Source organism: Echinops telfairi, unplaced genomic scaffold, assembly GCF_000313985.2.
Source record: "Echinops telfairi isolate 266 unplaced genomic scaffold, ASM31398v2 ScPeMD7_6080;HRSCAF=6971, whole genome shotgun sequence".
Taxonomy (NCBI): Eukaryota; Metazoa; Chordata; class Mammalia; order Afrosoricida; family Tenrecidae; genus Echinops; species Echinops telfairi.
In genome coordinates, this window is record NW_022109980.1 from 374,513 (window position 1) to 387,520 (window position 13,008).

Sequence of the window (13,008 nt, forward strand, 5' to 3'; positions counted from 1 at the left end):
CCCTGTGAAAGGGTCGTTCAACCCCCCTAAAGGGGGCGTGACCGCAGGTTGAGAACCACTGTCCTAGAGTCTCTTCCTTGAGGTAATTTAAAGTCTATTCTATTTCAGGAAACCTTTAGAATACAAAATCTATTCAGTTAGAGCTATTCTGTACAGAATCCAACTTTTCATTAGAATGCCAACCGTGAAACCTGGGATCATCCCACCCACGTGGACTTCAAGTTACCATGAGGGCACTTAGTCACACAAAGGACTTAAGTCTTTTTGGGGGGAGAAGTAGTGAGGAAGGCCAGTCTTCAAAGCCCTTATTCCAGGCTGCAAGGAGCCCTGGCGGCACAGTGGTTCCGAATTGGGTTGTGATCTGCAAGCTCAGTCACTGAAACCACCAGGGCACTCCTTGGGAGAAGCACCAGGCTTTCTACTCCCATAAAGAGTTAGTCTTGGAAACTCATAGGGCCACTTCTATCCTGTCTATAGGGTTGCTACAAGTCGGCATCGACTCAATGGCAGTGAATTTGAATTTTTTTGAAATCTAGGCTGCTTCCTATACTTTGTAGGTTCCCAAACTTATTTGGCCTTCTTCCCCCTTTTCAGAAAAAAAATTACTTAGCATGCCTTCCCCATCCCCCGCCCCCCACCCAACCCTAAAAACTTGTGTACCATAGCCCATAACCCACGATAAAGTTTAAGTATCTGCTTTTGCAGTGCCCGTGGACCATTCCAGCACCCCCTAGGGGGAAGTAAAGCTCACTTTGGGAAACAGTGATGGACTTACTAGCAAGGTAGCCAATTAATGTGGCCTTGGCCCTGTCCGCAACCTCCCCACCACCACCACAAAACTAAGGGGGCAGTTTAAAAAATGAATCAACTAGAACGTTTACTCTAAAGCTATTTTTGACAGTGAACAGAAGTAAATGAATATGAACAATTTCCGTATAGGGCTCAAAAACAAATGGGCAAAAAATATTTTGTAGACATAATAGAGTTACACTATGAAACAATAAAAATTTTCTTTTCATTACACTTATGTAATGAATATAATGTACTTATGTACTTATGTAATACAATATAAAGCCACGGACAGGAAGCACACACTTCACCTTCATGAGCGTGATTGCATTGCAGGAGAGGAGGAGCAAAGGGGACCCTGGGAGTGAGCAGGAACCCTCAAAGCTATCTATTCAGCGGACGAAAATGATGAACCGAATATTCTCAAAATGACATTTACTAATTCTGGGCAGTGGATGGGCACGTGGGGGTCGACTATATTAGTCCTTGTACTTTTCTATATTTTATTCATAAAAAATGTAAGCAAAAGAACACAGTAGCTTCAAAGTAAGGTTTATTTTTTTTAATTCTCCACCATTCACTTAAGAACCCATTTCATATGCCCCAAAAGTTTAAAATGTTATTGCACAGCAGCTAGGAATACAATATCCTCTCTTCCCCTTGCTTAAGATAAAAGGGGGGTACGGAGAAGTGTTAACAATTTTTGAGTCCTGAGTTTCCTCCATCAACCTGTGACAGGTTAAGCCCCTCCTTCATTTTAATAGCGACCCTCCTTGTCCAGGCACAAGTAATCCCTTAATTAACTCTAACAGGCTCTTAAACTAGCATCCCTGGCTGCACACTCCACGCTCCCAAATTACTCCTGCAGAAGGCTCTTTAGGAACAACGGCCTCTGCTTTTGTTATATCATTTTCTGACTTAAGACTCTAAAATGGCTCCCCAGTATCTACCCCGTCAAATGAAATGCCTGTCCTTGGCTTTCCAGGCCCTCTATAATCTAAGCCCCTGCAACCAGGGAACTTCTTTTTCCTTCTCCTACGTAATCCACAGTCTCTCTCAAATTCTACCATTAGCTCGAGTTTCAGCTCGAGACTCACTTCTCCTACCTACCAAATTTTCTCCCTCCGCCAAGGTACATGAGCCTCTCCTTTTAGGTTCCTAACTCCTAATCAGAACCTGCTTGCTCAGACACTTTCACACCAAACAAAGGGCTCAGGGGACTGTATAGCCACTGAGAAAGTTTACTATGCACGTCCCCATCCCCGCTCCCGCCGAAGGGGCCAATAGCTTTATTCAGATTGTTGGGAAAGATTTAGAGTCTCTACTCCCAAATAAAAACCACCAGCAAAATCACACAGGCCTCCGCCTTTTCCCATTTAACTTAGGGAAACAATTTAGCTCTGTCTCTCCAATTAGTCTTTTTACAGGGGTCCTCAAACTTTTTAAACACGGGGCCAGTTCACTGTCCCTCAAACCCGTTGGAGGGCCGGACTATAGTTTAAAACAACGAACAAATTCCTATGCATACTGCACATATCTTATTTTTAAGTAAAAAACAAAATGGGGCAAAAACACTCGGCGGGCAGGATAAATGTCCTCGGCAGGCCACATGTGGCCCACGGGCCACAGTTTGAGGACCCCTGGAAGCTCTTAGAGAGTGAAAGGGTGAATCTGATGCTACTTCTGCATGACATTGCAGGGCCCAAAGCTAAATTCCTCTCTCAGACAGCCAATTCGTCTTACTTATCCGCTCAAATTAAGTAATCAATATGAAGCAAAAGGAGGATTGCTTTCAAGCCTCAGTCTTGGACACTTCCCAAGCTTTACATGAGCTGCCACACTTCTGGGTACACTAGAATGCAACCCTTCAATAGCCAACGGAGCCACTCACCTGGAAGTGGGAGTAGCTGAAACCCATCCACCTGTGACCCTGGGGCCAAAGTGAAATGCTAGGGAGGGGACTTGGTAAATTTTGTGGGAAAATGGAGTTTTAAAAACAATGGAATTTTCCCCACACACTTTTTGAAGGACCCTGGGGTCTAAGAGAAGAGGTACCAGGTTAACGCAATCTTAATGAGGGAAGAATGAAAAAATTATATCCCGAAAAAAATAACTCTTGGTGACCCCCGAGTTTCTGAGACTATAACTCTTTACAGGATTAGAGCTTCTTTCTCCCTGGAGTGGCTGGCGGGTTCCATTTACTGACCTTGTCGTTAATAGCCTAACAAGTAACCCACTCCACCACAAGTCTAAATGGACTCTCCAGCAGAGCGTTCAGTGTTTGGGGTTTTAGCAAAAATGAAATGTCCACGCATGATGTGTGCCTTTGAAATGTCCTAATACCCATTTCAATTCTGGGATGACAAAAATGGCCTAACTGTTAATGGCTTCAGAAGTTCATTTCGACCTGAAATGGTCTCAGAATTAGCAGTCAACATTGACTTCTGTCATTTCAACTTTAATGGCCATCACTTCCTTTTCCATTCAAATCCTAGCTTTAAAAAAAAAGACTTGAAGATTAAGCATTTCTGCTTATCCCTGGGTCCTGTACACATTTTAAAAGCAATTACTGAAGAATTTTATGATTCATTGAACATTTCTTGAGTGCCCACTAAGTAAATGAAATAAATAGTAACGGCCCAGTGTGTGAACGCCGTGAGCTGAACAGACTTTAGTTCAAATGCCAATTCGCCCACTTAGTAGATTGTGTGACCTCTGAGAAAGTAATTGAATCTCATCAAGCCACAGTCCCCCTTTACCTGTAAAAGTGAGATAAAATCTGCTTTCCAGGATTGCCATTAAAGATGAAGGGCAGGGAATACAGCGAGGATGACTGACGAGTGGTACAGAGGAAAAGCAGTCACTGCAGATTGCACTGTGGTGAGCATAGGTTGGGTGGGGGGTAACCTCTAAGTTTTGAATCTCATTAAGAAGATAGACCTTATCACATTGATGTTTAAATATACATGCTTGTATTATTCAGAAAAAACAAAAGACTGTACAATGAAGCAAACTCTCAAGATTACCTTTATCTTTCGCTTCAGGGAACACTGCGGTATTACTAGTGTTGTAGGAAAATGAGATGCTATCGATTGAATAAGTAGTCATCGCCTTCGTAAAATTCACGGTCCAGGAAAAGCCAGAGTCAAACTGAACCGCTATTCTGGGACCATTCTTGCCATCACCGCAAGTGCTTCCTTTATATGTTGCAATGCCACGGTCTGAAACGGTTACATTTTTCTAAGAAGAATGAGAAGTTTGGAGGCAGGGAACAAAAAGACAGTAATGAGTACCAAGCATTAGAATCCATCACACGTGCCCCATGGCCAGGTTGCACTTTGCTTGCTTAGCTGAAAAAACCAGTCTCAGATGGGTGTATGCCAAAATGACAACAAGGAGCCCTGGTGGTGTTGTGGGGGTTACCGTTTGTACTACTAACCACAAGGTCAGTAGTAGGAAACCACCAGCCACTCAGTGAGAGACAAATGAGGCTTTCTGTTCTCGTAACAAACTACAGTCTCAGAAACCCACAGGGGCAGTCTACTCTGTCCTATAGGGCTCCTATGAGTCTGTATTGACTCAATGGCAATTACTTGTTGGGTTTGTTTGGTTTTTCAAAAACAAATAGCATCAAGGAGTCATATTGGGTAAGCATTGGACTACGAACCTAAAGATGAGATGTTCCAAAGTGGGAGAAAGAGGAGGCTGTCTGCTCCTGTAAGATTTTACAGCCTCAGAAAGGCTACGGAGGGTCACTGTGTGTCAGAAACAACTTAATGGTAATGGGTTGGGCAGGCTGGGTGATACCAAGGGAAATGGGAAATTGGCCTATTCTTAAGATTTTTTTTTAATTAGGTGGTTAGTTGGTAGGGCAAATTAACAATTGTCTTTTAATTAAAAGAAAAGAAGGCAAAGGACTGAGGAATCCTGATGTAATCTTTAAACCTTAAACTAAAATATTTAACTAGTACAAAGGTCTGCCTTGAGAATGAAGCTCTTTTATGATCAATCTGTATGGGATCAAATTAACAACAGCAACTGGAAAGATTAGATAGGAACCTTATGGCGCAGGGAGTTGATGTTAATGGCCGAGGAACAATTCAGAAAATCGGCTTGTACAACTCAATGTGATCAATGCCACTGGAATACACATGTAGGAACTGTGGAACTGGTATCTGTTTTCCTGTGTATATCTCAACAACAAAGAAAATCTTTTTAAAAAGGACTGAAAGGTCTTAGATGCCTGATACTTGATCCCATCGACACCTCATGATCACACATACTGGTGTGCTTCTTCCATGTGGGCTTTGTTGCTTCCAAGCTAGATAGCCGCTTGTTTACCTTCAAGCCTTTAAGACCCCAGACACTATATCTTTTTTTTTTTGACACTATATCTTTTGATAGCTGGGCACCATCAGCTTTCTTCACATTTGCTTATGCACCCATTTTGTCTTCAGCGATCGTGTCAGAAAGGTGGCCATCACAGAATGTGGATTGTTAGAACAAAGTGTTCTTGTGTTGAGGGAGTACTTGAGTGAAGGCCCAATGTCCATCTGCTACCTTAATTCTTAACATATAGATATGGGTACATAGTTCTATTCTCCTGTTGCTATGTATGTTTACATATGTACATGCCTATATTTAGACCTCTATAAATGTCCTTTGCCTCCTAGTTCTTTCCTATATTTCCTTTTACTTTCCTCTTGTCCCACTATCATGTTCGGCTTTCATTCAGGTTTAGTAATTCCTCGCTGCTACATTGCCCTTGATTAAGCCCCACTAGGCATCCTACAACCTTCTTTCCATTGATTTTAGTTCACTTGTCGTTCCCTTGTCCCTGGGTTGATTTCCCTCCCCACCTTTCCTTTCTCCCACCTCCCACTGAGGTGTCCATGGGATCAGGTATCAGGCATCTAAGACCCAGAACAAAATCAAATCCAATGTGAATGGGGGGAGGAGGGGCAAGGAGTGGAGACCCAGTGCCTATCTGTAGACAATTGGACATCCCCTCATAGAGGGTCACAGGGAAGAGATGAGCCAGTCAGGGTGCAGTCTAGCACCAATGAAACATATAACTTTCCTCTAGTTCTTTGGTGCTTCCTTCCCCCCACTATCATGACCCCAATTCTACCTTACAAATCGGATTACTCCAGAGCATGCTCACTGCTACAGATAAGGGCCTGCAACACAGGGAATCCAGGATAGATAAGCCCCTCAGGGCCAGCAATCAGATATCTAGAGGATTAGGGGAGGGTCGGGGAAGAAAGGGGGAATCAATCACAAGGATCAACCTAGAACCCCCTCCCAGGGGGCCAGATAACAGAAAAATGGGTGAGGGGTGACCAAGGACGATGTAAGATATGGAAATAATAATCTATAACTTATCAAGGATTCGTGAGGTAGGGCAGGTGGGGGAGGGAGGGAGAAGAAATGGGGAGCTGATATCAGGGGCTCAAGTAGGAAGAGAATGCTTTGAAAATGATGACGGTGGCATATGTGCAAATGTGCTTGACACACTGGATGAATGTATGGATTGTGATAAGAGATGTAAGAGCCCCCATTAAAAGTAAGGGAAAAAAGTTGTTATAAATGAAAAAAGGACTAAGATGAAAATAAAATAAAGGAGATTTTAATAGCACGCAATTAAAAGGGGCAAGCTTTGGGGTCAATATGTTTTAAAGACATCACAGTAGTTAAGACTTTGACACCACACTCTTTGGAACACTTGGATGTAACCAATTGCATGAAAAACCCACAGAACCCATGAATTACTGTATTCATTTTGGCACTAAACAATATCTTCAGGTGGACATGCTAAAAAAAGAGTGTTAAGAGAGTCAACATAAAATCTGATTTGTATGTGTTTAAAAGATCTGCGAAGATTCAGATTTAAATTTCTACTCTAAATCCCAAAGTGTTTACTTACATAATTCTTGCTTGTTGTTTCATACTGTATTTGGAAATTCATCTGCCATTTTGCATAAAGGCAAGTAGCATTTTCTGAATCTCTCAAGTTCAGTTCCAAGGCATAAGACCGCACAGCTCCTGGATTTATTTTTGAAAAGTAAGATTTAAAAAATGGTTTTAGAAAAATAGGTAAATGTATACATGCATATAAAAAACAAGTTCTATCCACTACCAAAATTCAACCAGCTGTAAAAATGAAGCAAAATCTTTTTAATATGTTATCTCAGTGACAATTTTTCTTTATACTTTGAGAAAGTTAGCATATTCTCTTTTCCCCAAAAGCGCAGTAACTAGTCCTAGGCAGCTTAGACAATGGCACTGGCTAGGGACATGTAACATTTGCCTCACTTCCACATTCATTTGTGCCTTGCTCATTTTACTTCAGGCAAGTGGACTTTTGTTGGAGAAAATGAAATACGAGAACGGTTAGCAGGTTGATCTGTTTAACTCCCATTTCTCTCAAACCAGAAGCTCTGGGGGCATAGTGGGTTGTGTGTTAGGCTGCTAACCATAAGATTGTGGTAAACAGAAGGATTTCTCCCAAGTTGTCTCCCCCGAATATATGCCAAACTTAGCTGCTTGTGAATGACTATGCACTTGGAGGTCGTCAGAAGTAGATCAGGGTTATTCTCCCTAAGAGCTATCAGCCATCTAGAGCAAGCAGTCACCACTGTTTATCCCACAACAAGTAGGGCCCTTCTGATAAGGATAGTAGTTGTCTGTTTCCTTGTAGGAGACACCAGAGAGGTCAAACCTGCCCAAGGATGACCAAGGTTAGGCTGCCATCATGAATCTAGGGTCCCCCCATCTTGTCACATGTATACCCCTAGACCTTCCCATTCCGATGGGCACACCCCTAGCTCATCCCCTTCCTGTCACACTTAAGCCTATCATTCATCCCCTTCCTACGATGTGTATGCCTATTGTAATGCCCCTTCCTGTGACGTGTGGTTACCTGTAATCATGTCCCCCTAGTGAGATATAACCCTTGGTTAGCAATAAAGTAGGGGTTCTCTCCTGCTCTCGTGGCTGGGCTCTCCCCACGAGGACCACCAAGCGGGGTGGATGTGAGCATGGTACCATGAAATGTGTCTGACTCCATTATCTGACTCTCTCCTCTACCTCTCATGCTCTCTATGACTTTACTATAATCTACTTATTATCGCTGTAAACTTGTGCCTACCGGACCTGTGATGATTTGTTGGGGATCCCCCTTCGCCCAACATAAGATCAGTAATTCAAAGCTACCTTTAGTTGCTCTGCAAGAGAAAGATGAGGTTTTCTGCTCTTGTAAAGATTTCCAGTCTGGGAACCCGCAAGGGCTGTCCTACTCTATCCATAGGGCTGCTATGAGTCAGAATTGACTAGATGGAAGTGAGTGTGGTTGGGTGTGATTTTTTATAACCAGCTAGTGGAACATTCCCTGCGATAGTAATAATAATGAGATATGGTGTCCTACCGTCTTGTAGTGATAAATCGTGTCACAAACTACAGGGCACACCAAGTATTTTATTCTGATGTGATCAGAAATGGGCTAGCCATTTCAAAGTCTCTCCACCACGTGACCAAAGCAGCAGCCATTCCAAAGGGTTGTTAGAGCCATAAGCAAAGGGTTCATTTTTATAAATGCAAAATTTATCATTTTTCCTCAAACCCACATTAAAATCCAATTGATTCTAAGGGCTGATGAACCTTTTGACAGGGACTCAAAGTTATAACCGAAGTTATAGAGAGAGATATCGTACGGGGCCAGAACAGCACTGGAACTTTTCAGTGAACTTGGCTCTCATCTTCCACATTGGCATAAACATAGAAACATTACCTAGTTAACCGAAGAGTCCAAGGACTCAAAATACTAATTCAGATGGGGAAAACATGCTGGCCACATACCAGCACCATAAATAATAGCAGCAATTTCAGGGTTGTCTCACTGTCTCACACATGACCTAAGGGCTCAATTGTTTCTGGTTAAGAGAGCTGCACACACTTTCGTGATGTCTGACCGGTCCCGTGTCACCTACAGGTAGGGCATGCTGTACACCAAAGAGAATAAAGCCCTGAGAGAAATGCCAAGACGGCGTGCCTCGGCAACAGCTTTCAAGTTGCACACAAAGGCCTGTCGCCATGCTCTGGGGAGACCTGGCTGCCTTTACCAAGTGCAAATACCGTTCTGAGCTTGTAGTTACTGACAGTGACTAAATATATTGGCTAAGACTCCAAAAGACCTAATGTGAAGCCTAACAGAGGTTGAAGCCTAACAGAGGTTGTACACGAGCACTCTTCACACAGAACAGTAAGGCCACCCTATCATGCTGAGAATTCCAGTTTATAATTTTTCCCATCAACTGGAAGAAGTCTGCTTATTATAAGCTGGCAGCTTGCGATCCTGGCTAAGGTCCCTGGTGTTGGCATAGTCTTCTCGTTCTATTCAAAAAACCATTACAGCTGAGGGATCTCAAAGGGCCTGCCTGGTTGTAATGGGTCTTCCAAGTTTTCTTTAAAACACAACACAACTCAACCCTCCCGCTAATCAAGTCAATTTCTGGCTTTTGTAGGCTTTACTGTAAAAGTAACCAAGAATAGCCTCATGGGTACAAATCATATTTTTTCCAAAGATAATAGAATAATGGGAAGAAAACTGTTTTGTTTGTTAGTTTAAAAAAAAGGCAATAGCATCAAAGTGACAACAATGTGGGGAAGCCTTGGGTGATGCAAAAGATACAGCTTAGAAGGTTGGAGGTTCAAGTCCTCTCAGAGGTACCTTGGAAGAAAGGCATCTTGGTTTGGGCTTTTTGTTTGTTTGTTTTATTAATCAATGTGTCCTGAGCTCTGTTGTACAGAGTGGCTATACATTGGAAACAACTTTAGGGCACATACCCACCACCACCACCTGAGGTCAGAGAACTGAAATTTTGTGAAGCAGAAAGCCCAGGTCACAATTCAAATGTAGTCGTACTGAAAATGAAACACAATACAACATAACCCAGCCGCCCTGCTATGAATCCATTCCGTCTCACAGTGACCCTGTGTAAGGTTTCTGGGGCTGGGAATCTTGAGAGCAGTCTCCTTTCTCCAGCAGAGAAGCTGGTGGGTTTGCATCACCAACCTTACAGTGAACAGCCTGACATTCACCGCCCCCCTCCAGCACCACCAGGACTCCTTCCTCCTGACTCCAACATGCAAAACCCGCCTCACTGCCACAAAGTCGTCTAGGACTCGGGGTGACCCTGGAGGACAGGGTACCCTTAACTCTTCACGGGAGTAGAAGGCCTCATTGTTCTGCCGAGGAGTAGCTGGTGGTTTTGAACTGCTGACCTTGCGGTTAGCAACTCAATGCATAAACTACCAAGCTACCAAAGCTCCGATGAAATACACAAAGATTCTGGGGCACTCTGTTTCATTCCCTTCACAGCCTTTCTTTCACGTCATGTCGTTTCCCAGTCTCCAACTACCATACTCAGATGCCACTTTTCTTCAGATGCCTGTCACCTCAAAGTGATTAATCCAGAACGAAAACTCACTTTACCTCCTCCACACCTGTTCCCTTCTCAGTGGCTCTGGTTCGCAAGGAAAAGCAGTACCTCATACACTCAGGCACAAGTTTTGGTAGCATCTTTCACTTTATTCGCTTCATGAAGTTCTACGGATTATTTTTTTTCTGCCCCTCTCCCTTTTATTTCTACCTCCAATCCATCACTCCACCCTTAAATTACATAGATGTCTCCTAGCTGTCCCTACAAGTGCTGGCAGGTTCATGAATACAAATTCCTCTCAGGGCATGCTATTGTTAAATAAACTGGCTCCAAGACTCCCATGTTAAATTGAAATTCCTCTGCCTGACTTTCAAAGTAAACCTTAACCTTTCCCCACCCCATTCCTTCGACTTCTTTCACACCATTCCTCCAGAACACACACCCCTTTAATCTGGTTAATCTGGTTTCCTGGGAACCCATCTGCCATACTTGGTAGAGTTATACCCCCTCGGCTTTCTGCTGGTTCCAACCCTATAAGTCTGTCTTCTACTGACCTAAACGTTCCCCTTAGGAAAGACTTCCCTCCTTTTGGGGCTGCCCCAAATCTGACCCCACCCCCACCCCCCCTGTATTAGGAGAAATTTTGACAGATGACACCATTCACTCAAAACCAAAAAAACAAACTCACTGCCATCAACGCAATTCTGACTCATAGTGACTCTGTAGGGCAGGTTCAAATTGCCCCTATGAACCCACTCTTTATGGGACTAACTCTTTAGGGGAATAGAAAGCCTCATCTTTCTCCCTTGGGGTAGCTGGTGGCTTCAAATGACTGACCTCGAGGTTAGCAGCCCAAGGCGTAACCATTCCATCACCAGGCTCCTCTCCCCACTCACAAAACAACCTGAAAATGTTAGGTACTTGCTTTCCCACTTTCCCTGGCAACTAGACTAGGCTCCACCTAACAAAGGCATCACCCTACCTCTCCACTTTGAATAGGATAGCAGTGACTCAAAGAAGCCAAAAGGTCAAGAATAGAACAAGCTCCCTCGGGTGGAAGTCCAGCAGAGCTCGTGGCAGTAGCCAGTGGTGAGAAGAGCAGTTAAGGGCTTGCGAGTGGCATGATTTGGAGTACTGACTCAGGCTTGCCTTACCCAATACACATTGTTTCCCTGCATTGAAGCATTAACAGATATACTGAAGATGCACAATATGACACACGTAGAGCAAAATGCACATCACACCAAGTCTATCATTCAAAAAAGTTTTCCAAACTGAAGCCACTTGTGTAAACTGCCCTCAGGTCAAAAACAATATTGTGAGTATTCCCAAAGCACTTTCATGCCGCTTTCCAAGGGGGTAGTCACTATCCCGACCTCTAATCCCATAGACTAGTTTTGGCTCTTTGATAATTTGATATAAATGGAACCATTCTCCTCTATAGCCAGCTTCTTGCACTCATGTTGTGAGCTTCATCTGTGTTGCTGTGCATAATTATCGTATGCTCATTCTCGCCACTATGCCAACGAAAACCAAGCTCACTGCCACTGAGTGCATGCTGACTCATAGTGACCCTACAGGACAGGGTAGAGCTGCCTCCTGTGAGTTTCCAAAACCGTAACTGTTAACAGGAATAGAAAGTCCTGTCTTTCTCCCGCCAAGCGGCTGGTGGTTTCGAGCTGCTGACCCTGCAGATTGAAGCCCAAATCTTAACCACTATGCCACCAGGGCTCCCTATAGCTTCCGATTAATTGGATGAATACACCACTCCTTATCTATGCTACTATGCTGCCACTGATGGGCAGCTGGATTGTTTCCAAGTTGGTTCTATTATAAATCATGCTGCTGTAAACATTCGTTCACACCTTGGTGATCACAAGTGTATGTGTGTCTGTTTGAGTATATATCCACCAGGAATGAAACTGTGGAGTCAAATGGTATGATGTGCTCTGACATCTTAATTCCCTTTCCTATTTAAAATCTAGCAGATGTTGCTGTTGTCGCATGCGATGAAGAATCTGGGCTGCTGTGCGGTCCAGTTTTTCAAGGCCCATTTTCTGCACAAGGCTTTCCTTGACGAGAAAAGGGCACATCCCCACATTTCTGTGTATTTTATACGATCCTAAATTAGTCAAGGTACTTTTATGCCTATAAACCCTGCCTCCCCCTCTTCTGTCATAAGCTCCCAAACAGCAGTGTTTGACTGCCACTGCAAAACAAGCTGGTGGGCCACGGTGAATTAGGGTGGACAGCAAGTAATTTGTAACTGACTACTTTTTGTTTCTAAGTGCCTAAGTCTGTGAATGAATGCTAGAGATGGATAGAAGCAAAAATCCCTTCTGATAGCATCACTCTCACGCATGTGAATTCCAAAAATTGCCACAGACCCTAGGAGTGTGTCTTTTATATGAAAGCTATCCATCATGGATGTCCAGGGTGAATACGATCATATCTGTTTTCTTGTATCTCCTATCCTGGCTAGCGTGGCTGATTACTTATAAGATTCTCAATAAGTACATACTGACTAACGCTGTCAAGGTAAGGATACCTCGCAGGGAGGCCTTGAAATATAACTTTATTTCACTGCGGGAAGCCCAAGCCGTTAGCTCTTCCAAATCATGAACCTATCAATTTTCTGGATGCTACTCAGAAACACCCTGCCAGCTTTCTCCTCCATAAATTTTGGACATAGAGCTCAACCTATGCCTACTGTTTTTGCCATAAAGGGGGCTTATAATGAAAAAAAGACACCCTTTGGTAAGAAACAGATTGCAGGAAT

The 13,008-nt window shown here is 43.4% G+C and overlaps 1 protein-coding gene across 2 annotated transcripts in view; it reads right to left on the reverse strand.

The window, feature by feature from the left end:
- Window positions 1-13,008, reverse strand: part of LAMP2 (lysosomal associated membrane protein 2) — a 50,917-nt gene that overhangs the window by 27,529 nt on the left and 10,380 nt on the right. For both annotated transcript variants that reach the window (XM_045295875.1, XM_004713046.2), the window contains exons 2-3: window positions 6,716-6,834; window positions 3,816-4,029 (exon numbers count right to left, since the gene is read on the reverse strand). In XM_045295875.1, coding sequence (XP_045151810.1) covers window positions 3,816-4,029; window positions 6,716-6,834 — 333 coding nt within the window. The remainder of the gene's footprint in view (window positions 1-3,815; window positions 4,030-6,715; window positions 6,835-13,008) is intronic.